We start from the raw sequence: 27062 nt of genomic DNA, 5'->3' as shown, positions 1-27062 counted from the left end.
TGGGGCCCAACAAGTTAAGTTATCAGCAGAGCACCAATCAGCTAGAGAATCAGTGTGGTTTGAGCTTTCTTTAAAAAGTAGGGATAGCCTCCTTATAGGTGTCCTGTATAGATCACCCAACAGTTCCTCTGATAACGATGAAGTACTGAACAGTCTTCTACCAAGCATGACTTTCAACAGGTCGCATACGTTAATCGTTGGTGACTTTAACCATCCAGAAATAGACTGGGCACATGAATCCTCCCTCTCCAAGGGATGAGAATCACCTTTCGTCCTTGTTCATGGAGTCTGTGAGAGACTCATTTTTATACCAGCACGTACATCACAAAGCCAACCCATTTTAGAGGTAATCAGACTCCAAATACTCTAGACCTAGTGTTTACTAGTGAAGAATCAATGGCAGAAGAGCTTTGCCACGAGGCTCTGTTAGGCAAAAGTCACCACCAGTCACTGTTTTTCATTATTAAGTGCTATACGGAAAAGACGCCTTGGAAGCGTGAACGTTTCAGCTTTGCGAGAGGCGACTATGTTAAACTTCGTGAATCAGTGAGTGCAGCGAACATTTCGGACTGTATCATGAACATGAATGTGGCGGAGTCTTGGTCATTCATCAAGAACACGGTTATGTCTGCAGTTGATGCGTGTGTACCTAAGATTAAGCTCGGTGGAGTCAGAAAAGTACAGTGGATGAACAATACGGTTAAAGCAAAGCTAAAGGCAAAGAAGGAAGCCTACAAGCGTTATTTACGAACTTGTAGCGATGCTGCGTATAACCTGTATGCAAGAGCTCGAAATCAAGCCAAAAAAGCTTGTCGCACAGCAGTCAAAAGTTTTGAAAGAGACGTTGCCAAAAACTCGAAAAAGAACCAGAAAGCCTTCTTCTTGTATGCTAGTTCAAAGTGCAAGACAAGGGATGGTATTGCTGATTTGAATGTAAATCAACGGAAGATATCTTCTGACGAGGGCAAGGCCAATGTTCTAAATCAGTTCTTTAGCAGCGTCTTCACAGATGAGGACTTGCACAGTATTCCAGCTATTGAGGAGCGACCAGTGGACTCGAAGTTAACTAGTTTCGAGATACATGAAGAGGAGGTTCTCAAGTGCCTGGTCTCTCTGAATCCCAACAAGTCATCTGGATCAGAAAGTTTCCACCCTAGATTGCTCAACGAATTAGCAACTGTCCTGGCCGGCCCTTTAACAGTATTCTTTCGAAAAACCTTAATTGAAGGAACCTTGCCGGCCGACTGGAAAGAAGCCCAAGTGACACCCCTGTTCAAAAAAGGTGACAGGAGTAACCCAGGAAACTACCGTCCTGTAAGTCTCACAAGTGTTGTGTGTAAGGTGATGGAATCAGTTATGAGGGATAGGATTATAGATCACTTGACTGTTAACCATCTTCTATCAGACTGTCAGCATGGCTTTATTTCTGGCAGATCATGCACCACTAATCTCCTGTCTACCTTGAATAATTGAACTCGCCTGCTGGACGAAAGTGTGCCAGTGGATGCACTGCACCTCGATTTTGCCAAGGCATTTGATAGTGTCCCGCATGAGCGACTGTTACGTAAAGTGAATTCTTTGGGAATAGAGGGAAATGTACTCCAATGGATCAGGAATTTCCCCACAACGTGTCAGCATTAATGGAACCAACCATATCAGGCTGAGTAACTGTGCGCAGTGGCGTACCGCAAGGAAGCATTCTTGGACCTGTTTTGTTCGTTACTTTTATAAACGATCTACCAGAAGTAGTGTCAAGCGTGTGCTCCATGTATGCAGATGACACAAAAGTTTATAATACAGTTAAGGATGCGTCAAATAAAATGCAACTTCAAAATGATCTTGATAGTTTAGTTGATTGGGCTGATACGTGGAAGCTGCGTTTCAATGCTGACAAGTGTAAAGTACTTCACCTCGGCAAGAACAATGAACAACAAGCTTACAGCATGAGAAAACACGGTTGCAACGAGAGGGTTATGATTGAGAAGTCTTGCGTGGAAAAAAATCTTGGAGTTTGTGTCGACAAGGAGCTAAAATTTTTAGGGATATTGAAACGCAAGTTAATACATCCAATAAACTGCTTGGGCTGATCGGAAGCTCCTACGAGTACCTAGATATAGAAATGATGAAGCTGTTGTTCACCTCTGTTGTGCGCCCGAACCTGAAGTGTCGAATCGGTGCCCGAACCTAGAGTTTGGAAACGTGTGGTCACCGAGACTTGAAAAGGACAGAAATTTAGTCGAGAATGTTCAAAGACGTGGAACAAGGATAATTCCAGGATTAAAGAGCAAGTCTTATGAAGAAAGATTGAAGATTATGAAGCTTCCCAGTCACCGTTGTCGTCGACTGCGTGGTGACCTCATTGAAGTATCAAGTCATTGAATCAAGTCACGAAAAGTTCAAGAATCGGCAACAGGCCATGGGCCTATGTCTTCAACGCCGACACTTCTATTCTATTCTATTCTAAGTATACTCATGGTTTGTACAAGGTCCCAGAAGGATTACTAGAATTTGAAACAAGAACCAACACCAGGGGCCACAGTTATAAACTAAAAAAACTGCGGTGCAACTTATCCACGCGACAACATTTCTTCTCGCTTCGAGTCACTGACATGTGGAACAGCCTCCCTGAAGATATTGTTGATGCTCCGAGTATGAACGCGTTCAAGAACAGACTAGACAAGGCCATGCAAGAGCATATGTTTAGTCTTAAAATGCCTCGTACCCTACAGAACAACTGATATCTAGAATCAATTTTAAATCTACCGTCTGTTGAAAAGATCTGATCAAAAGGCCAGTCTAGTCAAGAAAAGCACAAGAATCGGCGACAGGCCTATCCAGGCCAATTCTTTAATGCCAAAGATACTACTATACTAAACAAGTTATAATGCAGTCTGACTGCTCTGATGTGACTGCAGCTAGGTTAGTCAATGTTTTGGCCGTCGTGTTGACTTGTTGTTATTACATTCTGTATGTTATTATGGCGGAGGTGGGACGTGGGTTCATTAGAGTAAATATACTGCAGATTGTGGAAGTTGAAATTTTTATGAAACGACATGTTTGCAAAGTGGAAACCCTGAGAAAAAAAAATAGAACTTTTCCAGCCCTGCTGACAGGGGGTTGCTCCAGAGTTGTAGGTTGTGTGGTGGTGTTGTCTGAGATCCTGCGAGACCGGACATTCCAGGAGAATGTGAGTGATTTTGTGGGAGCTCCCTGGCAGGATGGACAGGTGTCTGAGTCTACTTGGCCTCAGGTCTGGAGAAGTCACCAAGAAGATGCTGCTTGCAGCTGGCAGTGCCAAAACAGCATACAATACTTATTTGGCAGAAGAGAAAGAGCAGAATACAAATGCCCAGAAAACCCAGAAGATTAAGGCTTTGTTGGATGAGCTAGATGAACTGAAGAAGAAACGGTGTACGGAGGAGGGCATCAAGGTGCTTGAGCAAGCAGCAGATGAATATACAGAAGCAATAAAGAGAAAGGGGGATTTGAAAATTATTGCAAAGTTAACATGTTGACTATGATTGCTCCATCTTGTACTATTATTTAAATTTTTGTACTTTTTTAAGCACGGTTGCCAGACGGTCATTTTTTTCGGACAAATTCCGTGATTTAGTTTTTTTTTCAATTCCGTTGGCCGGCTAAAATTTATGATAGGGGTACTTCCTAATTAAATTTTAAATACTGCAAAAAGAAAATAAAAGAAATTTTTATAGCGGAACCTACAAATAAACTAGCATACATTGAATTATCGGCCTTTTTTGGCCTTTTTGTTTCTCGGATTTGGCCGATTTTAGGCAACCTGAAATGTCCTGAATTATGTACCACTACCTCCTGGAGTTCTTGGTGCAGAGCTGTTTGCTATACACAAGGCCATGCAACTTGTCACTGAGAATGGATCTCTGAAGGAGGAGTCCATCCTGATTCTGACAGATTCAAGGTCAGCTCTGCAGCTTTTATCCAACTCATCTGGGCACTCGTATCGCACAATTATCTTTGAGATTAATTACTATTTTTCTTTTTCTCCTCACTATTTACTGCCACACTGGTTGGTGGAAGTGCTGAAAGAGAAATACAAAGTGAAATCAACAAGTGAAGTGGAGTGATCAAAATCTGAGTTGTGCTTAGGCTGGGAGGTGTGCTACCTGCATACCCGAAGTCTTCAAATCAAATTAAATACCTCCTGGAGAAATACATTTCGTGGTACGCATATGTATAATGTACCAATACGTAGTCAACGTGTTAAACGGAATGAGGCAATCTTTGAAAACAAAGCTAGGCACTCTTGAACTGAACATTAAAGAAAAAGTTGATGAAGTAGCTGCCAGTTGAATGTTAGGGTAGTGGCGTTGAAGAGTGATCTAAACTGTATTGAGCTATTGACATTCCTGGACATGTACAATCTTGTGTGCATCACTCAATATTTGTTGTCATTTGACACTATTGCATTCATAATAATAAGAGTGTGGGCTTGATTTTGAGATTTGTGTCATTTTTGTTCCTTTGTGTCTGCCTACTCAATGCATCTACACGTTTGCTATTTATCATCTGAAGATGATGGAATATGCACAGTTAGTCTTCCAGTCATGCTAAACGAGTCTATTCAAGTCTTGGAAAATGATATTGATGGTCATGAATAGTCATGGAAAAGTCATGGAATTTTTTCTCTACCTACCAGTATGCACTCTGTTTCATATACAGCAATCCCTTGATTAACGCGGTTAATAAATCCCCGAGTTTTACCGTATTAAGAAAAACCGCGCTAATCAAACTTAAGAATATATGGTAATAATTATAATGAATCCCCAAAAATAGCAAAGGAAAGGAAAATTAGGTAGTTTGATAAAAGTGAGCAGTAGATATGGCAGCGACCTTGACCAGTTGAAGGCTAACAAGTAACTAGCCCTTTACGCACTGAATTATGTTTCGAAAGTGAAAAAACAATCTGAATTACTTTTCAGAACATTCGCAGTTTTTGTGTTGTACTGGCAGTAGCGGCGCGCCTACTCCATCGAACGTTTTTTTCCGCGTTAATCAAAACCGCGGTATTCAAAACCGTGCTAATCAATTCAAGGGATTGCTGTAATTTCAGTAGGGATGAAATCTTGCAGCTCCAATGAAATGTTTGATTGAAAAATATTAAAATCACATTGACAACAACATCAACAACATTTGTCCACATTGCCGTCTTCTACCGGACGACGTGCCTCATCTTTTTAACTGCATCAGCAATCCTACGACCCTCAACATCATAGACCTATGGCAAAGGCCCGTTCAAGTGGCTGGTTGGCTCCGGCCCCGTCTGGACCAGCCCGGCTGACGCGCTCGGCTGGGGCAACAACAACAACATTGAAAAATATTGCAGTTCACAAATGTGTCATTTTATGGAATTTTCAACTTCAGTAGAATCAGTACCAACTCTACCAAGCTCCTGCCAAGAGCCCAAAATAGCCTGCATGAGTGAACCACAAATGTTTCATTGATAGCCTAATCACAATTGCATTGTTGCAGTCAGCTGGTCACGGTCAGAGTTGCATTTCAACTGCATTATTTTTTTTAACATAAACAGTACATTATCACATGTTTAATTGCCTCTAAAGTGAAGACAAGCATGGTGGCAAGCAAAGCAGAGGGTTTTTTAGACTCTTCAAGTTCAATTTTGAGTCCTAGGCTATGAATTGAGTAGCGTAGAGTCCATAGACCAGCAAAGTATCGTGAATACTAGCATTATCATGTATAAGAAATTGGTTTAAAATTGTTAGATGACAAAATTAAAAATGAACTGATTCTGAAAAATCTCTGTTTTGCCACAATGACAACAAGTGTTCCTGTTGCTTTTTCTTGGTTGAAATTAAAGATTTGGAGTAATATGGGCACCGGAATATGCACTTGCGTTTGTAATTCATAAATGGCTTTTCATGGCCTGGAATTTTCTTTTTTTTTACTATATTAATAGCTCAGAGACATGGAATCACTGCTTGTAAATCCATAAAAATATGGCCCAAAAAATCCAGTCACCATTCGCAGAGTAGATGTTTTCCTCACTAGGTATAGTGCAGTGGCTGACTGGCCACAATGCTGGCCTCTAGGATGCCACCTGCTGAACTGCCTTTTTCCAGCCCAATTTGATGCTTTTAGCCTATATTTAAATGCATTGGCTGGCTAAAATCATTACCAGTAGGTCTATAGTTATACTAGTAGTATTTTCCAATGCCTGAAAAATAAATTGAATTGAATTGATTGATAAATTGAATTTGATAAAATTCAATTCAATAAATTGAATTGATTTAACGTACTGCATGTTACAAAATTTTCAAATAATTATTCAATTGCAGCTTGTTTTGGCATTTTTATTGAGCAGATTCAGCCAATTTTTCCTGCTGCCATTAGGTAAAACTGTTCCAAATAGATTATTGCCAATGCCACAGCACTTTTAGGAACAATACTGAAACACAAGTTTCTAGCAAGATTGAAGCAGCTTCATTGTTATTATTTAGTAATCAAACTCTGCAAATATTATTTGTGACCCATATTAATACTATTATATGCATAGTTCAATAGTTTTTAGGTATTTACTGTGAATTAAGAGCAGTAAATGCTGCGTAGTGACATACCTATAATTGTATTATTGATGGTAAGGATGACTCCCTACAAAGAACTATTTAATTTTAGATACCGGTAAGTGTTACATTATGGTAAGAATTGCTACAAGTCTATGAGAGTAATGAGACTGCAATGTTGCATTTTTGAAGCTCATCTGAAACATACAGTGCCTCCATGAAGAAAAAGTCTTCACCCTTGAATTTTTAAACACCAGAAAGAAGAAGAAGCATCATTATTTTTCATTTATTTTGTTGCTAACTTAATTGGTTGCATCACTTTCTGGCTCTCACTTATAATGACTAGTATAGTAATGATGAATCAACATCAAAACAATTTCTTTAATGATGATAATTGAGTATGAGAGTTTTTCATAACTTTATTTTTGACTTTTTGAAAGAACCGATTGATAGTTGCCTAGCACCATTCTACGATCCTGCAGCAATCATGTCTGCAATTGAAGCTAACCTGCGTTACATAAGACAGTGTGCAAATTTTGTACAGTCTGATTTCAAAAATGGTGAGTCAAATGAATCAGATGTCTCCAATGAGAATTTTTATAACCTGTATTATCATTTTTATCTGCTTTTTTTTGGAAAAGGTTTCCTAAGGTCATCAACTATTTTACTCATAATATTAATATTCTCATCAGTTGTTTAAAGACTACTTGAATCAATCTACCTATAAATTTCTTAGAATTCATTGTAAAACAACATTGTAACTCTTAACTGCTTATTTTATGTCTCTGTTCAAATACCTAATTTAATTTATTTTTATTAAACTTTAGAGTAAGTCCAGGACTCACTATGCAGAGTTTAGCAATTGTGTCAGCAAGATTGGGATTTTAGGCCCAAAGTGTTGCTACCGCTACTCTAGTATTATTGAAGATTTGTTACCTGAACTGCCTAAACCTCTGAGATTTTTTTATAAAAAATACATTTAAATGGGTAGTAAACATGAATGTTGTGGCAAGGTTTTCAAAAAACATATATTCAAGTATTTATAAATTGATGAGATAAAAATACAATTGCTTACAACCAATTTTCATTTACTGTTGTAATCAAATTCATCAACCTTATCAATTTTTCTTGCAGCGAATGAGCAGTTAAAGTTGCTGAAATCCTTGCGGAAGACAACGATGGACATGATAGAAGCAGAGCAGAAATTAATAGATCAGCAGGTAAGCTTAAATAGGAAGGGTTCTCCCAAGTAGGCATGAATGGTGCTCTTCTCATTGTTGTTAGACAACTACGTATATAGTAAGTCCTTACGGAAGTATTTTTTTTTTTTTGTTATTCTTCATTTTATTAATAATGTGATTTGGTTGTGCCAGGTAGCGATAGCTGAAGGTGCGGCTGCTGTGAAGAAATGGAAGGAAGACTGGAAGAGAGAGCATCCTAATGACCCTATTGGACCTTTGGAAGAATTTCGCCAAGTATTAAATTTGTAGTGCTTAATTTAATCCAGCTGCAACTTTCAAAATTGTATATAGTTACATGATTATAAAATTTTACAATCTACTCTTTTCTCAAATTTTCATTTGTGCAAATGGCTTAGCTTCAAATAATAAGCTTAATTTTAATTTTGGCCTAATACGGTATAAAAAATTTAAGCCAAGTATGAAATTTTTTCTGTTCCTAGATTCATTCTGACATGGTCAAAGCTGTCTTAGAAGAACGGAGAAAAGAGAATAAAAAATCTACCGATTCTAACCCAGATCTCCAATACATTGATAAGCTCATTCTCCAAGCTGGTACGTAATGCTTCTCTGCTACCACTCTAATAGGGATTCCGTAGTTTCAATTTGTCGCAGAAATTAAAGTAAATCATTGTATAAATCATTTTTTGTCAACATCTTTGTGTTATGCAAACTTGAGACGAAATACCGTACTGTTTGTTGGTATTAAATTTTTAATATCGCTCATAAATTCAAGTTGTTTGCTCACTCCACAGAAGCTGCCAAAAAAACTGGAGAGCACAAATCTCCTAAACCTTCAGGATCTGCATCAGCATCTGCTGAATTGGAGATGCTGTCGTCAGTGCATGACTTGAACATCATAGACCCCATAACCAAGCTGACCATGTCAGACCCTGTTCGGCACACCCTCTGTGGTCACGTCTATGACAGAGACTCTATTAAGCAGATGATAAAAAAACATGGAAGGAAAGGGTTCAGGTGAGGATTCCTCTGTGGTCATGTCTATGACAGAGACTCTATTAAGCAGATGATAAAAAAACATGGAAGGAAAGGGTTCAGGTGAGGATTCCTCTGTGGTCATGTCATATACGGAGACTCTATTAAGCAGATGATCAAAAAACATGGAAGGAAAGGGTTCAGGTGAGGATTCCTCTGTGGTCATGTCTATGACAGAGACTCTATTAAGCAGATGATCAAAAAACATGGAAGGAAAGGGTTCAGGTGAGGATTGTGTATACATGTTTCGGTTGTGTTGGAGTCAAAGAATGGTAATTAGCAATGCTCCTTGAAAAGCTTGTAGTGCAGAGTAGCTGAATTATTCAGAAATGCAGATTACCAAAAAAAAAAAATTGAAAAGTTGTGGAATTCATTTATGTATCACTGTACTAAAGTAGGTTGGATGCTCCAAGGAGCAGACTATAATGTATTTGCCTACCGATTTCCTAGCTTAGCTATTATGTAAATTGGCACGGCTATAAATTGGCGACTACCATTTGATGATAATTGTTATTAGCCATTACAAAATGTTAAAATGACATTCTCAAACAAATGATGTTGATCAGCAGTCTATATGTTATTCATTTCAGCAGTCATTTATTAGAAAATAATTCATTATATAAATATATTCTATATTCAGAATTATTAGAATCTCTCACCCTCAGTCTTGGGAGTGAGAGCTTCCCCCCCCCCCCCCAAAAACAAAATGCAAGATTATGGGGCCGCGGGGGCCAAAAAACTCATTGCTGAAAGATTATAGAAATTGACCAGTTATACCATAGTGTCTTTTTCTTGTCGTGGTTTCCCTGCTTGGAGTATTTTTCGTTATAGATCCGTTGTTAGACAAGAAATCGTAATATATGTGAAATATTAAAAATGGTAACATTGTTGCAGGTGCCCCTACATGGGGTGTTCAGTTCGGGATGCCATCACGGAGAACAATTTGGAACCTGCCCTTGATTACCAAGAAGAGATAAAACGAAGGAACGAGAAAGTTTCTCGTCCCTACAATCCTTCCAAGTTTCCCAACTAATAGTTCATTCCAATGAAGATAAACTGCCATTTCCTGTTCAAACTTGGATTCATGTCGTTCATACAATACTTTATTCAGTGTAGTTTATGAGATAGGTAGGTAAGCATTAACCATCCATATTAACTTGAACTGCATTATTTGAGATTTACATCTCACTAATGGAATCATAAATCTACTAGAAAATACTTTTTTGCTTCGTTTCGGTTTTATTTTAATATTTTTTGTTGGCAAGTATCTACACATATAGTCCACTACTGGTCAATGAAGGTTTATGACTGAACGTGCATCACTCTGCTTGTTGTCTGTAGAATTTAGTAATTTTCTGAGGAAAAACCATTTATTCCTTATATTTTTACTTCCTGCCCTATATTCTCGTTGACTTTTTCAAACTGAGTGTTTCAGTACGTCATTACACTACAAAGTAAGGAGTAGCCTGCATCAGAAAAGGATAATTTCGTCCATAAAGACATTGATATAGTTCACTAATATATAAGTTTCCAGAGGTAATTGGTGGATGGCATTATCAACTTCCACTCTCACTTTAAAGATTTATTGTTCTGACTATCGGTTTTAAGTTCTCGTTTTCTGAGAGATCAGTAATTCAGAAGTAGAATGAAGATCTAAAGTTATTTTTTCAGTGGTGATTTAATTTTCACCTTCTGCTAACTATGAGCATATTTTTTTCGGCGTTTTACACGCAATTTTTGTACAAACTTCGCAGGGACGGAAATAAAAACATTTATATTTTCGTTGTTTCTTATATTTCGCACGTGCACTGTTACAGACATTTGCTTAGCCCAAGGCACGTTCACAGTTTGAAACAAGTCTACGGTTAAATGGACACCAAAATTTGTGTCCACCCCTCAGTTCCACAATCGTCCACATTTTGTGACCCTTCCGTCGCCAACTTTCGAATCGATACCGTAAAACCTAAACTTTGATCACTTTTAGCGCTTGCCTTTTGTGATAAAATTTGTCACATAGTAAATATATAAAAATATCTCTAATGCATTTGTAGGTTTCCCTGTGGTACTTGAAGAGCCATGAATACAATTTTTATGAGGCAAGAAATTTTTTTAGTAAAAGGCTTTCATTTCTTAAATGTCAAACGGTGAAAGTCACCCCGTTTTGCGGTACACGTATGTGGTTTACGACGCGTGTAGCTTCGTAGCACGTGATGGCTTGTCTCCCGAAGTCTCGCCAGGTTAGATCTGGTGGTCCAAGTTCAATGCCAGCGCCCAGCATCAAGGGGCTCTGCCATCGTGTACTAATTGCCTGATGTGTTACTGGTAGCTTTTGGTCTCTAAACGTGAATAAACAGAAAAAATCATGAGTTTCAATGATGAATGAAGAACACATAAATCAAGTGTTCAACGTAAACATCAGTTTCAGCTTTGCGTAAAGTTTGGCATATCATTGTCTTGATTGCATCAATGATACTAGCCAACGATAATCCGAATTTTCTGTCCACGACGTTTTCCTGGTAGTAGGTAAATAGTTTTTTCTCAGAATCTGCATTCGTTTCCTAAATAACGTGCTGCACTGCAAGAGTTGCCAGCTCATTCATCTACTTGTGGTTCAGACAATGCAGTTAGAGTGCAGTCGTGCACTTGATACTAGGAGGAGCCAGCGTTGGGCGCAGCTGTGTCCGATAACAGGGCAGCGTGACGCACGGCGTGTATTGACTGGTGCTAGGCAGCGCACATCGGTACTCGCAGACGGTGCTCGCTTGTCCAGCCAGTGTTTTTTTTTACTTGTTTTTATCGGCTGACCGATGAGTGTTATTCGCGGAAACTTTATTGGTGTTTGAAGATCACATGTATATTTAATGATTATCATTTGTTTAATAAGTGGTACAAAGATCCAATAAGTGGTACTACCCACAAACCTTCAAACGAAATTTGATCGTGTTCATCCTTAAAGTATTAGGAAACTGAGCAAAAGTGGTATTTGGACTCAGTGTTGATATTTTTGGTCCCTGCTGTGTGCCCGATGCCGCAGAGACGTCAATCTTTGTACTAGCTGATCTGCCACAAGTGTGCCCGGGTTAGGCAGCGCAGGTGTACTCGGACAATCGATGGTGTCCACGTGTGTGAGGGATCACTGCTGCTGCGGTCAATCTCAGTCAGGTGGCAGCTCCAATCGAGTTGTGGTGGCGAGACGAGTGCTCCCTTATTTGCGTGATTACTTACTTCGATAATTTAGAAACTTTGTTCAGATTCGAATATATATACCATAAAAAAATCAAATTTAAACTGACCACTTTTATTCTATAAAATAATTTTATTTTGCATTAGAAGTTAGAAACTATATTTATGCCCTAATGAAATTGTTGGGTTTGAGTGCATGGATATATAATTACTGTATGGGCCTATTATATTCTATTTTCTTCAACGCCGACACTTCTATTCTATTCTATGTGACATGCATTTCGCAACAGATTTGAATCGCCACTCTCCTATGAAACGATGTAATAATGATCGAGAACGTACCCCTTGAACTCCATCATAACTAAACCCTTACAGGTTCTGAAATAATATTGACTGCAAAGACAATGTTATTGCTATGTGCGATAGACTCGTTCGTCTGGATGCTCTTCAGCTCATAACGTTTATTGGTCTCCGATTGATATTATTTCACTTTTCCTATTTGAAGTAAAGAATTTCATGAGTTTAAGAAAGTTTCCTTTTAGCAAACTTGCTGGACCCATTTTATGCTCACTACTGAAAATAACAGAGCAAATAATTAACTAATTGTACCGATAATGAACCATCTTACTTATTACTTGTTAGCGTTGATTTGTCATCTTGGAATCGGAAATCTAATTGCTGAACATTACTTGTAATAGCTATTTATAGATTTTTTCTGTTCCATGATCTTATATTCATTAATCGTGTGGCAATAATTCGTCGATCGTGTGGCAAGTTAAATAATATGCATGGCGAGTTAAATAACATAGGTGTGGTCACGTCTATGTCATACGAGATTCCTGTGGCGAGTTAAAAATATGCGACCAAGAGGTTCACATGACGTAGAAATTGTAATAAAATGATTTGTTTGCGGGAAAAGAAGTAAACTGTTGTTAAATGAGTCGTTTTCGTTCAAATAATTATGACGAGGTAGTTTAATTCTTTCGTTATAACATAGAACATTCTTACATGGTGTCAAGGAAGAATTGGGAATTATAACTTCATTCGAGGTAAAAATCTTTTAACCTTGAAATTATAACATAGCCGTACAATTTTTGTATTCCTGTAAAGTAATTTGTTACGCATTGTATGTGCCGCTAATTTCTTCATCCAATTTTGAAACGAACAGGCAGTTAAACGAGATTAAATTATTGTACCGCAATCGAGCCTTTCACGACAATCAAAATATCGTGCTCTTTTTTTTAATTCTCAACGAGGAATTAGCTAGAGGAAGAAACGGAATCTCTCATAGTGGTCGAAACTTTGCAAAGCCAAGTGAAGGATTTTGATGAGTACAGTTCGAAACAACATCAGGATTTAAAACACGATATAGGTGGAATATACATTACCTTAGGCATCTGGAGTAAATCGTTCATAATTTGTAGCTATTACATGCCTGTCAATTCCTGTATTACATAAGAGTGCTAGGAAAGGATCTATAACATATATTAAGATATTAGGATCCATAACAGTTCCAGGAAACTCTTTTCCCGCAGTAATTCATTATTGTTTGAATGGCGCGTTTGAAGTTTATTTATTTATTTATTATTTATTTTCATGAGTTTATTAAAGCACGATCAATTAACAGGAAAATTCATACGAAAATTGTCACACATAAGAAGTGGTTGAAATGATGTAGCACCACCATTAGTGAAGCTGAAGTACAGTAGTACGCTGAAGTATGTATACTTGTAACACGTGTTAATTCCACACGGACAAAGCCTCATTATCATTAATAGCGAAGCTGTGCCACGGATAGCATATCGCATTGACAATCTGGCACAGATGGCTCGTGCTGCTCAGGCAGCGCTAGAGGTCGAGCTGGCAAATGGAAACTCAATAAGAGTTTTTAGTATTTTTTATGCGGTGCAATTCAATTTTTAGCCGTCAGCGTTAGTTTTTATAAGATATTAATCATAACAATGCTTCGCTTGCGGGTGATGAATTGTCATTTGCAGAAAATTTGTTGCGTTATACTTTTTGATTTAATTTATTTATAGGCTGAGTGAGGTCAGAAATGGAACACAATAAAAGGTCCACGGCGCAGCCAATAAAATTGACACAAGCTTTCATCGGCCACTATAAATTTCTTACCTGTCACTCCTCTGCCAGAAAAAAAGCCTAATGTTCATTTTGAGTTTTATGGCAAGAACTCAAAACTCGTATGAACTCTCTGCGATACAGTGAATTGTGAACAAGAAACCATTTCGGTGGGTGGCGATTGTGAATGCGTTATGATTCCGGGAATGCGTTATGATTCCGGGTATGCGTTATGATTCCGGGTATACGTTATGATTCCGGATGGCTATAAGTCTCATAAATTCCTATGATTCCAGACGCACCAAATATTTGCACCGATATTTAATGTGCTGTCACCACAAACGCTTGATGATTGGAGGTCTCTGTTCCGCTTTAGAATTTTAAAAAATTTTCAACAAATGCTCGGTATATTTTCTTTTCAATTTGTTGTCAGTGAAGTATCGTGATTTAGTATGTGATAGGCAATTATTTTAGAACGAAATGAAATTACTACGATAAAATCGGTCAGACTGGCGGAGTAACATCCATTGTATACGTGTGAAGGATGTATATCTATATTGCATTAAAGCTAGATTGATCATATGGATATTCCTTGCATGAATGTAAGACGCATTTAATAGTGAATAATTAAGCATCACACATGAATGACCTCAAAAATTATTTGACTAAATAGTTCGAGAAAAATACAATGAGTTTTATATGTTTTATGTTTGTTTCAAGTCTTACGGAAAGTCACAAGAAATTCCGTGTAGTGAAGCCTGAGCTCAATGTGGTAATCATTAGACAGTTGGTTGTAGTTGAGATACGTTATCAGTTATCGCCATGATGCTACATTACGCGTACAATTTTCTTGCAATGTGGAGCGTATATGCAGCGCTCGTCCAAGTGTACGATGGGGCATCAAAAAGTTCGTTGAAAATGGACATAACAGATAATTCTATATGACAAGAATATGATGCCAGTGCACCAGAACAGTCCTGTATCACTGTTTTATAACGTGTTTTTAAATTAACCTTGAAATTAACGTTGCAAACGCGGGGCGCTGTTTAAAAGCAACAACCGCTCATGCACCATGGCATCTGCCGGGGCCAGGCCAACATCAAATTCAAGGTGAAGCACGGGTGGAAGAACAGTCAAATCATTGACTCTGTGGAACAAGTTTATGGTGAAAGTGCGTAAAATAGATCAGCAACCTACAAATGGATTAGTTGCTCCAGAAGTGGAAGAAAAGAGACCAAATATGACTCCTACAGAGGCAGACCACGCGCATCTTTGTGGAGAAAACATTGATGCTGCTCGTGATCTCATTGATAAACATAGGCGAATAACCACCGAAGCAGTATCAGAGACGCTGTACATTCCGTCCGTGGGTTGCGAACACAAAATTATGTTGGTCAGTTTGTTACTGAGCAAGAGTTCGGTATCGATAGAGAAATGTATCGACCTCGATAGATCATATGTAAGATAATAATTGATCGTTTTCTCAAATTGTTGTTCTTCCACGAACTTCCTGGAGCCCCTCGTTTGTACGAGTCTCACTATATCAACGTGTACGAAAATTATTCAGAGATTGAGATTTATAATGTATTATTAGTGTGACATAATTACACAAGCCCAAAGTCTCAGGCAAATGTAATTATTTATTTTTATAATGTGGACTAATTTAGGAATGAAAAACATTTAGTGATTACATTGAACTGTTGATGTGGTGAATCGTCACTTACATCTCGTAAGTGCTGTTGAACTTGTGTTGTGTGTTTATAACTGGACATTCTATGCCAGTATTCGTGAAAGATCTTTTTTAAAGCCTGGTAAATTAATTGAATGAATGATCCTTTAGATGAATTTACGTGATGGTGACCTTCAATTCGTTTATTGATCACTTGAATAATTATACCTTATCTCGCTTGGATTGATTATTGAACTTAGGGAAGAACATCGGAGAAATTCCATCCACAAGTTTAGCTTCACAAGATGGCAGTCGGTGAGTAAATAACTTTTAGCATTCAGATTTTTTTCCGCCTTTATTTTTCAGAGAGATGACTAGTTTTGATATAATTTGCACTCAACTATCGCTAAAAATTACTTCAAATGATCTTTTTTATGAAGTCTTTTTATTAAAATGTAGAGATGATGCAGATACTATCATTGGTCTGTGCTTAACTTTCATCAATAATTTAGAATAAGAAAAACGCCTAGGCAATTAACTATATCTTCAAAATCAATTTAAAAAATTATACGTAATACAAGTGCAATCAGCCGTGAAAATTGAATCATTAACAAAATAGATTGCAACTTCAGTAACGAGAGAACGTCAAGAGAATATAAAAACCTATCGAGGTACAATTTAATAAAATATTAACTGTACGCGTTATTACGACACGGTTTCCGTTCAAAAATGTGCAGCGGTCCTAAAGTCCTTAATTACGAATCACCAAATGTGGAACCGAGGATCTTGAAGTCGCCCTCTGACGCAAACACGTCTCATTGTTCAGCGTGAAGCGCACGGTAGAGTGAGGAGGCTCATAAAGTAGTAGACTCGAACGATAGCTCCTTCAGAAGCCCGGATGTAGAAGTTACGCTACGTCATTCCGTCGTACGCCGATGTGCAGTGCACACAACTGATTTGGCTCAATTCGGGCAGGAACAACGTCCTCATCCTTGAATAAGGAGTAAATTTTGAAATTATTCAGAGCAAACCTTGGAAATTAACATTCAAAAATTAGATTATCAGTTTGTAGATTTTGTTTCAGATTTTGTTTCAGAGTTCAGAAATAGTTTCCCTATTCGGTCAATTCTCGACAATTGACTCAGAATATCTATAAGTTAATTTTTTTTATTATCCAAAACACCAGATATACGATGGATCCCCTTTACTTGAAATATATTTATAATTCAAATTATTTTGAGAAAAATGAGTTTAGAAGAATGAGTTTTCATTTAGAATTAGAGTTTTTTTACATAAAGAATATAGGGTATATATATTTCAATATATGTATTCTATAAGTAATATTTGCGGGCAAAAAGAGTACGTTTTCTCTCGTTATATTTCTCATAACACTTCTGCGGGAATATTGTCTAATCAGGCCGTCAATTGAACTATCAATTGGTATCACCGGCGAGGAAACCAGAGGTCTCACTGCTATAATGATGAGAACTTTTATTCGGTTGCAGGAGTATTTTCTGTCGAAATTCACGCAATCTTAAGAAATGAGAATTTATATTCTATTAATGAATGGTGGTTTTTAATCATCAACGAGCATTTCGGTCGATTTGTAAATAATAACTCATAACTCAATGATGGTAAATTTGGATGAACGAATGTAATGCATTGGTCGGCCACCTGTATGAATGATCGGTCACGAGCTGTTATATTCATTATATTGGCCGCATTCTTATTTATTTATGGATAAAAAGAGGTAAAATCGTTGATGAAGCCGTCGAGTTTTTAATAATATTGGGCAGTACTGTTATACTGTGTAGTTTATGTGAAAATGATCTTCAAGCTGGAAAATTAATCAGCCATTTTTGGCGAGTTCTGAAAAATTTTCGTGATCCTATTTTAGGAAATCTAATTTCCGATTGAGCATTCAGCAGCAGCAACTACCAGAAGAAGTGAAGCAGATCTCTTTGGATACTCGTTTAGATTGTGAATTGTGCACAAGTAGTACAAATATTTCAAAAATGCAAATTTTGAATAGATTATGTTCGCTTACAGTTTCGGCAAAAATTTTCAATCAGGGATTTTATACAGGTATGAAACTGTAGAAAAAAACTTATTTACGGAGTGCCCTACTTTTTAGGTGACCTTTTCGTTTGGTCCAAATGCATGATTGACGTCGACAGCGGTATTCCCATCAACTTTCCATAACTGCTGTGGAAGAAATTAGAATGTTGCCTAAATGGTACATAGTTTCAATCGCTCTGTTATGATGTATTCTTTTGAATGCAGAAATTATCTTTAAAGCACCTCAGGCGGTCGTGAGAACTGATACCCAGAAATCGGTATGTTCATATCCACAAAACTCTAAGTAAACATGTGTTTATGTTTAGTTAGTAAATTTCTGTTTTTAATTTTTACCATTGCTTTGATAATGGTTGTCTAGACGGCTTCTTGTGTATGAACGTGCATTTATAACCTTCGGAATGTAATCATTATTCTCGGATAACTAATGAGAATATTAATATTCATATTAATACAAACACAACCGGTTGTCGTATTTGTCACTGTAGCTCCATAAACTTACGGAAAAATACGATCATGAGATGTACGAAGATGGGGTGCTCGCTATGAAATTTATTACCTTGGCAAGTGTTGTGTTTGTTTAAGGATTTCTGTCGATATATCAATGGGTAATATCGATAAATTTTTTCGCATCGAGGTAATTATCGTGGGGCTCTTGATTTGCATCACTCATCAAGAGGCCTCGTCGTATATAGGCTGCCATGCAATTGTTAGTTATCAACAATTAAATGAATTTAAAATACAGTCTACTGGATATTTCATTAAACAGTAATGTTCTAAGCTCAAATCTCTATGGAACTAATATTCTCCTCTTGTGATTATTTACCCGGATCTTTTCAAATTATCTAACTTATTGATTTATTCGCCGTGGAAGAGTTAACATGAACGTTTTTAAAGACAATAGCAGAAACCGGCTGTTTTTTGTGAACTTTCTCAAAGGAAAATAAGGAATCGTGATAGTTTACATTTGAAAACAAGATTGGAGGCAAAGGGCAGGTTGGTCCTGTGGTTACAGTTTGGAGTACCAGGGCTGTAGCAGTGAGTTGCAGGTTCGATCCCAGCCTATTATGACAGTTCTGGTCAAAATAGGCGAAGTGTCCTGGTGGTTGAGAACAGCAAGATTGGAAGAGCGATTTGCGAATCCCCAGCAATCTGTATTAATTCTGCAATGTCTTGAGTCAGCGACAGGCCAGATTTTGCCTATTCAACGCTAACACCCCTATTCTGCCGCTGGAATCAATCAATAAACACATTGGCATGTAACCTTCGCATTTGTTAAAAGTCGATCCTACTAATTATTTCTCGTGATTAACGTGCTATATCGCGATCAGTAATAGTCATTATTGATATTGTTCCTCATTGTGTAGTGTTGCTCATGTCATGAGTGCGGGGTCCTGATATCAAGTCTGCCTGTGAAGATGTCAGGTGCGTTACGTCCGGTTTCTAGGAGATGGAGAACTTTTCACTTTTCATACACGAATTTCCACTTCTAGGAGAACTTTTTCACTTTTCATGCACGAATTTACACTTCTAGGAGAATTTTTTCACTTTTCATACACAAATTTCCACTTCCAGGAGAACTTTTTCACTTTTCATACACGAATTTCCACTTCTAGGAGAATTTTTTCACTTTTCATACACGAATTTCCACTTCTAGGAGAACTTTTCCACTTTTCATACACGAATTTCCACTTCTAGGAGAACTTTTGCACTTTTCATACACAAATTTTCAATTCTAGGAGAAATTTTTCACTTTTCATACAGGAATACCACTGTCAGATTTGTGATCTATTTGCGAATTGAATTTATCATTCTTGATCTAATTACTATCATGCTGACACTTGTGTAAACGAAAGTTTGTAGTTTGACGATAGCGTTTGAGAGAGATGTGTCACGCACGAGTTAAATGACCCCGATGACGGACAGACTTTATTCCAATTAATGACTGTTCGTGATATGACATCAATCTAAAAGCTAATCTGTTATTTTGATCTTCACCCAATAATGTTTTGCATCATAGAACATTAAATACCCATGCAATCTTCGAAGCCAGGAAAGTTTCCTCATAGTAGAAATTTCGACCTTTCACCCCAGCATCGACAATAATAATTATTCTTGTCTCCAAGCGAATTTGTCGGCACACAAACACTTGGTTTTGGAAATTGTAAGGAGAAAATTAAGTACTTAACTTATTGGAGAAAACTTACCCCATTCAGCGTATATATGAAATTTCTGCTCACAATGAGACGCTGTTGTTAGTTTCTGAAGTTGTTTGGAACTACTTTTATAATCACAAATTTACGGATTATTCCCCTTGTTATCATAGAAATGTCCTGCCACAGCTGAGTTAGGTCAATTCTCATATTTTATGCAACGTGCAAGAAGCGTCCGTTTTCAATAAAAAACAAAAATAATTCTGAGTTTGCGAAAACAATTTCTGCCTTCTCTAATAAGAGGAAAAATTCGAGACCATCAATTAATTGTTTAATCGCCCCAATAAATGTCATTTTGTGTAGAGAAAATAAGGAAATGATTGCAAGTGAGAAGTCAATATTTGTTAAGTTATTTTAAGCTTGTTATAAGGAAAGCACTCTAGTTATTCGCGTTTTTTTAGGTGTCGATGACAGAGAGCTAAATTGCTAGGTTAAATGGTTATTTACAGTGCTGCCATCAGTCATTCGATCATACCGTTCAATGTAGTGACGCCATTAGCAGTGTTCTCTTGTAACAACTGAGAAGCGACTGCGTGTGACAAGATTGTGATGAATTGAAATCACAGTTTTAATTGAGTATTGTAGTGATGAATCGATTTTTAAAGTCAAATAACTATTTCAGTGGAAAGAAATTGATGACCTGTTGAGATATTCGTGGCAGTGCAATAGCTGAATTTCTCGGTTGTAGGTTAGGAACACATTTGGTTCAAGAAAATTTTATTGTTCGTAAAAAACACGAGGATGAAAATCTGTGCGATAATTTGATCGCCAACTGTAAGTTAGTAGGAACTCTCAAAATTAACTAATGTAAATGTGACGTTAGTCTCTGTTGTAACTTTTCAATGCAAGTATTAGGCAGTTATCCTGCACAATGGTGACAGCGATCAAGGTGAAAAATTATGTTAGTGTACAGTTTGTGTTTTAAACTGTATACTCGAATCCCAATTGAATGATTTGCAGTGACTTGTAAGCGTGAAGAACGTGACAAGTAATGAAAAAACGTTTAAAATTCCCTTGTTATCTGTGAGACTGGGACAAAAGAATACGGAATTTATTTGAGAAAAAATTAAAGCCTAAATGCTTGCTTTAAGTATCGCTGCTGCCAAGGCCGAATTTCGGTTAATGCATCCGTTGATTTGAATAATCTCAGTTATCTAACTATACTGTCGAAATCAATGAATAAACCGCACCTCCAAAAAATGAACGACCTTCTTTTTCAGCCTTAACATTAGGGAAAATAGTGAGAGTAATGAACTGTATACAATAATTCTATCTTCTATTCGGCAATTGTAATAATTGCTTGATTTAACTATACCTAGATTTTTTCGACTTTCAGAATTCGACTATCGCTGATGAACCCAAAATTAAATGATCGCTTTATACCTGCTGCATGAGCAGCCTTATCACTCGAAATTGACTTGTGAAAACCTCAGACACCTTATAGTTCATATGAAAGGGTTTTGGCCGCTGATTTTACACACGTGGAACCTCAACAATGTTTGTCGCAGATGTATATGGTACAGTGTACACTTGTGAGAAGAGTTGCCGGTTTTTATTCAGCTTGCCAAGCTGGATTGAAGAACTGCTATCCACAGTTCTTTTGCCGTTGATTTTTTCGACCAGCCACAGCAAGACATATATAGTGGCTTTCACGAATGCATCTGCATATATATCAGCTATATTGACGAGTGTTCTCATCAACTGCTACTGTTCACCTGTAGATATCCAAGTCAACTTCAAAACCAGTAGGTTATTGAGCTTGAAAAATGTTTCAGTTAATTTAAGAAAAACAATGTTGAGGACGCGGTCTATTTGTATTTGCGAGCCTGTAATTGCAACTTTGTCAAATAGAGCCTCATCTCTTTAAAAAAGACTGTGTGTTCAACGGTCCAGTTATGTAGCTGTCTTATGTGAAGATTTTTGAACGTTAATCTTGTTTTCTATTAGACATGCAAATTAAGTCACTAATAAGATCGAAAAATATAAATAAAAGTAATGTATTGTAGTATTGCATACTAAATTAGAATATTTATTTTGTGATTAACCTAAATCTACATAACTATTTGGAGGGAGTAACTTTTCTGAATTAAACATACCTCCTCAATCACACTAGAGGCAATAAAATTGTTCCATCACTCCGCAACCTTCATTCATATATATATACGTAATATATATAATAGATAGTACACTATTCGATGGTTAATGTCTAGGGCCTAACCGGAATCAATAATTCAGTTTTAGAGACTCAAGTTAAGGGGAGAGTCTACCCTAAAATTGAAAATTTTTACTTTTTCGGTTTTCATACTAATTTTAAAGCTGACATTCTGCCCTATCCAACGGTACCACTGCCATCTCTCTACGTTGATTTATGATTTCACGACATTTCATGAAAGGGGGGCGGGTGGGGGAGTTCTTTAAGTAATTAGATAGGAACTAATTAGCTGGTGAGCTCTTTATATATAGTGTCTACTTGAGTTGTGCTGCAGTTACGTGTTTAGTCTCATCTTAGAGCTGACATTCTGGCCTATCCAATGGTACCACTACCATCTCTGTACGTCGATTTTTACGTACACGACACTTCATGAAAGGGGGGCGTTCAATTTCAATACATTCCATTAAGCCAAGAACTGCCTCAGTTCTGAGAACGCGTTTGTTTCAGCACCTTGAAACCTCCATGTGAGTCTTCATTGGCATGGCGTCATTTTCTGTGTCGTGGAAAGTAATTGATTCATGAAAGAATTACATTTTAGTACTGTTATTTCAATTATTGTCCAATACAATTGCTGCTGAATGCTACTATTCTGCAATCGGATTCTCAATCGTACAATGATTTTATCAATACGTTCAATGTTGTTAACATTTCATTCAATGTTATCGATGCTAATATTTTGTACAATGTTAGCAACCGTACGTACAATGTTGTTAACATTTCATCCAATGTTAATGATGCTAATATTTCGTACAATGTTAGCATCAGTACGTACAATGTTGTTAACATTTCATCCAATGTTATCGATGCTAATATTTCGTACAATGTTAGCATCAGTACGTACAATGTTGTTAACATTTCATCCAATGTTATTGACGCTAATATTTCGTACAATGTTAGCAACCGTACGTACAATGTTGTTAACATTTCATCCAATGTTATCGATGCTAATATTTCTTACAATGTTAGCATCAGTACGTACAATGTTGTTAACATTTCATCCAATGTTATTGACGCTAATATTTCGTACAATGTAAGCATCAGTATACGTACAATGTAGTTCACATATCATTCATTAACACCTGCGTACAGCACAAGTGTTTGCTGGATGCGTGTCTGTGTTGAGAGTTGGTTGGTGATGCCACTGTTTGCTGTGATCGTACACGCTTGTTAGGCTTGTTTGAGAGCGTTGTGTGAGGTACTGAGACATACATTTATCAAAGATATAGTGTGAAGGAAATCCTAGGATTTGTGAAAGTTTATTTTAAAAAATATTTAAAGATTTATCGCCAATGCCCTAGAGATGAAAATGCATTATTTCCTTCAATTACCATTCATGTTTTTTTTAACTGTAATGGGCCGACACTTCACCCTCAAACGAGGCATTTTCTACCGATGCCTTTTATTTCGGAATTTTTAAAGAAAATAAACGATTAAATGATTAATCTCGTACTGGATCGTCGAAAAAAATGACCGGCCACGATCAATGGGCAGGCAAGATGAGAATATTTGAATGGTAATTAAATGTTGAAGCCGTTCTTTCAAATTCACTTCCAAATGAAAGTAGAAAGTTCCATCAGCTACAAATGAAATGAAAGTTCCATCAGAATTTATTTCGACCAAAAAATTTTTCGTGTGAGAACACTAACGAAAAGTTAGCAGCGAAGTTACGTTTAGTGTAAATGCGTTATATTGAATTTAGCATCTAACTGCCGACAGATGATTGTGTTTTTTTTTACACACACTAGTTAGTGCGAGGACAATTGGCAATGAATAAATATACTGAAATACACTATACAGATAAATATACAGAATAACTGAAATATTTCATTGCGTTGAGTGAGTTGGAAAACAGATTATGCGTACAGAGTGGACGACGTCGTAGATATTTAGTAATTCTTATATTTTTAGCACTTAACTATGCTCATGGGCTGAATTTGATATATTCGGACGTTTTGTGAATATAATTGCATTTTATATCCGATTTGAATTATGATTGTATAGCAGGTTCAACAATATTTATTTCTTGTACTCTGTAAGGAATTTACTCATGAGATTATGAGTTATAGATTTATTTTCAATTAATTAAGTCTTAACAAGTGAATATTATCTGCAGTATTATGCTATGCATAATAAATCAAAACGTTGATCACTTTTCCCAAAAATTCTGATGCTGATGGATTTTACCAAGAAACATAATGCTGATTACGTGTGTCCATCTGTCGAAATGAGTATTAATTTTGATATATATTCCAGTTCAATTATTTGCCAATTGTATAACAACTTTTTACGCTGTATATATTTACAGGTACTCGGACGCCGCTATGGTACCTGCTCCTGAGCGTGGTACTAGGCATGACGGTCGCAGTGTTCACCTTCCTATCCCTCGACACTCTCACCGTGGCTCAGTATCGACTGCTGGCTTCATCGATCATTGGGTAAGTGAGTGTCTTCGTAGTCTGTGATCTAGAATGAAATCGATTCAATTACATTAAGAGAAACTTAACTTTAAAGATGATCAATTTTACAGTTTAATTTCTTCCATCTAATGCAATAACCCTGCAAAAAAGAAGCTTCAAATTTGTTCATGTAAGAATCTACAGTAGAGTAACGTAAGGGTATATCGTCGTGCAACGCAAAATTTCTATATAATTTTCCTGAATAACATAATTGTTAGATTGCAGGAATTTAATATTATTATTTTATAGGTGAAAATAACATGAGAGGCAACTCGAATTTCCATGTGTGCAATAAATAATGGTATGATTGCTGAATACTAAAAAAAATTGCCATAAAATTACTAGTGTATTCAACCTCAACCTCAAAGATAACTAAATTAGGGGTCGATGTTTTTATCAATTACAATTTCTCAAATCAACTCATCAGTCCCGATGGACGAGCAATAAACTTATTTCACTCATCGCACTCTTGTACGTGTACATGAGTAAGTAAGGGCGGCGCTTAATTACATTTTGAGCGACTATGAGATTTGTGAACAGTATTAATATCAATTATCGTATCTGCTACTCACATTGACCTTATAACTTGTTTTGAACGTATCAAAAGAAGGAAAAGAATCTAATCAGATTTAATCATGTGGGGTAATACTGTAGCTTTCATGCTTTTCGATTTAAAAATATAAGATAAAACAATGAAAATAGTTTTTGAAACACTAAGTTTTCTCCTCGAATAGCTCTAGCGTCATGGCCCAGTCAACGTGCGCGGCTGTCCTACAGAGTACAGTACTTGAGATTAGTTTATGAGATAAGAGTTGGTCTCTCGTGCTCACATACATATGGTGGAGATAAAGGGTATGAGATCAGGAACTCTACGTGTATTGAAACCCTTATTTAACATTGAAGGTTCATCTTTTTGGCTTCTACTTACTCATTCACTCATTATCTATTTATTTTTAGGCATTATTCCACATGAAATTGCGCTTAATTCCTGTAAGGATAGAGAATGGGCAGATCTGATTGCACACACATAGCAGAATATTTATAATATCTAGTGCATAAACCATATACGGAAATAGTATATATAGTTTAGTATCGTTTAGTACAATATTATAATATGTAAAAGTTTTATCGGTAAGGTCAACACTGATTATACTAATTATGAAAGTATCACTCAGTGATTAAAAAAAGTTCTATAAAGTTCACGGTTCTATATTCGTAGTTCTCGGTTCGAAAGTTCACGGTTCTATATTTATTAATTGCAAATTCATCATCAACGTGAAGTTATACATGTATGCAATAATTATTGACGTAAATATTGAAGTACTGATGCATTGAAGCTTACTAATAATGTTTTGCCAAAATTTTGCTTGTAAATTTTTAGTGAATGTGTTCAATGAATTTATTTTTTATGTTTTCTTAAGAATAATTCTCATTTGCACATGTTTTCGTAGGTAGACTGAAATTACCAATATTATTCTTTCTGTATGTTTTATACACTCAGTTTGTACATAGAACTTTCATTTCAGATATCCGTGCACACATGAATTGCAATCTCAACACCTTTTAATCATTTTTAAATATATTAATATACGTAATGATTGAGTAGCCTTGCAATAATTCTTATTTATGTCGTATTTTTTCTCGGAATCGTCGCCTGGTATCACCTTTAACCCTGCAACCTGGAATGGCAATCGGGAATGCTTGGAACCAACTTTTGGATTCCTGGGACCACTCCTTTTTTGTATTACGTTTTTCATCCCTGCCTGAACTTCTACCAAATTTTGTCCAAACCTCTCAAAACCTTGATTGCATGGACATACATTAATGTATACTTACACATTAATGCATGCTTACACATTAATGTATGCTTAAGCATTAATGCATGCTTAAACAATGATATATGACAAAATGCAGAGGCCCTGCGAGCAACGTAGAAGGTAAGAATTCAAGGAATTCAAACTCACATGAAATTTTCTATGAATTTCTTAAAGATTTTTATTTTTACTTTGCAATTATGATTTGAAAAATTAATGATAGATCTATAGGTCGCACATTTTATCTCACATTTATCTCATAGTCTTTTTCAGCTCTCATCGTGCTCATCCTTGGTGAAAATAAACTCCAACATCGACAAATAAAGCATAGTGCACGCGCTCTGCATTAATTAATATATTGCTTCGAGAACAATAAAAAATGAAAATACTCATATAAATATATCTGATAATTGCTCTTTATTGTTAATTTAACATAACATAGTGATGTCGGCGCTGAAGTGTAGGCCTGATGTGGCCTGTCGCCGATTCTTTTCCTTTTCGTGCCTTGTTCATAGATCTAAACTCGTGTCATTTGACCGGATCTTTTCATGACTGGCGATAGTTTGAAG

General features: G+C 36.7%; 2 protein-coding genes across 3 annotated transcripts in view; both read left to right on the top strand.

Moving 5' to 3' along the window:
* Positions 1–6558: 6558 nt before the first annotated feature.
* LOC108681216 (E3 SUMO-protein ligase NSE2) lies at positions 6559–10573 on the top strand. 2 transcript variants are annotated; one of them, XM_018170222.2, is made up of 7 exons: positions 6559–7117; positions 7692–7777; positions 7931–8032; positions 8239–8350; positions 8551–8741; positions 8823–8854; positions 9686–10573. In XM_018170222.2, exons 1-7 carry the CDS (start codon positions 6958–6960, stop codon positions 9822–9824), a joined length of 822 nt encoding a protein of 273 aa, XP_018025711.1. In that variant the 5' UTR covers positions 6559–6957; the 3' UTR covers positions 9825–10573. The 2 variants fall into 2 exon arrangements, with proteins under 2 accessions (XP_018025711.1, XP_018025712.1); XM_018170223.2 differs by lacking the exon at positions 8823–8854 and having other exon boundaries at positions 6560–7117; positions 8551–8773.
* A 5171-nt stretch (positions 10574–15744) lies between these two features.
* Positions 15745–27062, top strand: part of LOC108681218 (glycoprotein-N-acetylgalactosamine 3-beta-galactosyltransferase 1) — a 19592-nt gene continuing 8274 nt past the window's right edge. Inside the window, exons 1-3 of the mRNA XM_018170228.2 lie at positions 15745–16037; positions 24529–24658; positions 26594–26616. Of these exons, the coding sequence (XP_018025717.1) occupies positions 16028–16037; positions 24529–24658; positions 26594–26616 (163 nt within the window). The 5' untranslated portion in view covers positions 15745–16027. The remainder of the gene's footprint in view (positions 16038–24528; positions 24659–26593; positions 26617–27062) is intronic.

The sequence above is a fragment of the Hyalella azteca genome, unplaced genomic scaffold (genome assembly GCF_000764305.2).
Source record: "Hyalella azteca isolate HAZT.00-mixed unplaced genomic scaffold, Hazt_2.0.2 contig13873, whole genome shotgun sequence".
Lineage (NCBI taxonomy): Eukaryota > Metazoa > Arthropoda > Malacostraca > Amphipoda > Hyalellidae > Hyalella > Hyalella azteca.
This window is presented reverse-complemented; position numbering and strand designations above follow the sequence as displayed.

Coding starts and splice junctions, on each gene's coding strand:
- LOC108681216 (XM_018170222.2), top strand. CDS start 6,958: ATGAGAGTTTTTCATAACTTTATTTTTGACTTTTTGAAAGAACCGATT. Junction 7,778..7,930: donor AGAAATTAATAGATCAGCAG/GTAAGCTTAAAT, acceptor TGGTTGTGCCAG/GTAGCGATAGCTGAAGGTGC. Junction 8,742..8,822: donor ACAGAGACTCTATTAAGCAG/ATGATAAAAAAA, acceptor TCTATTAAGCAG/ATGATAAAAAAACATGGAAG.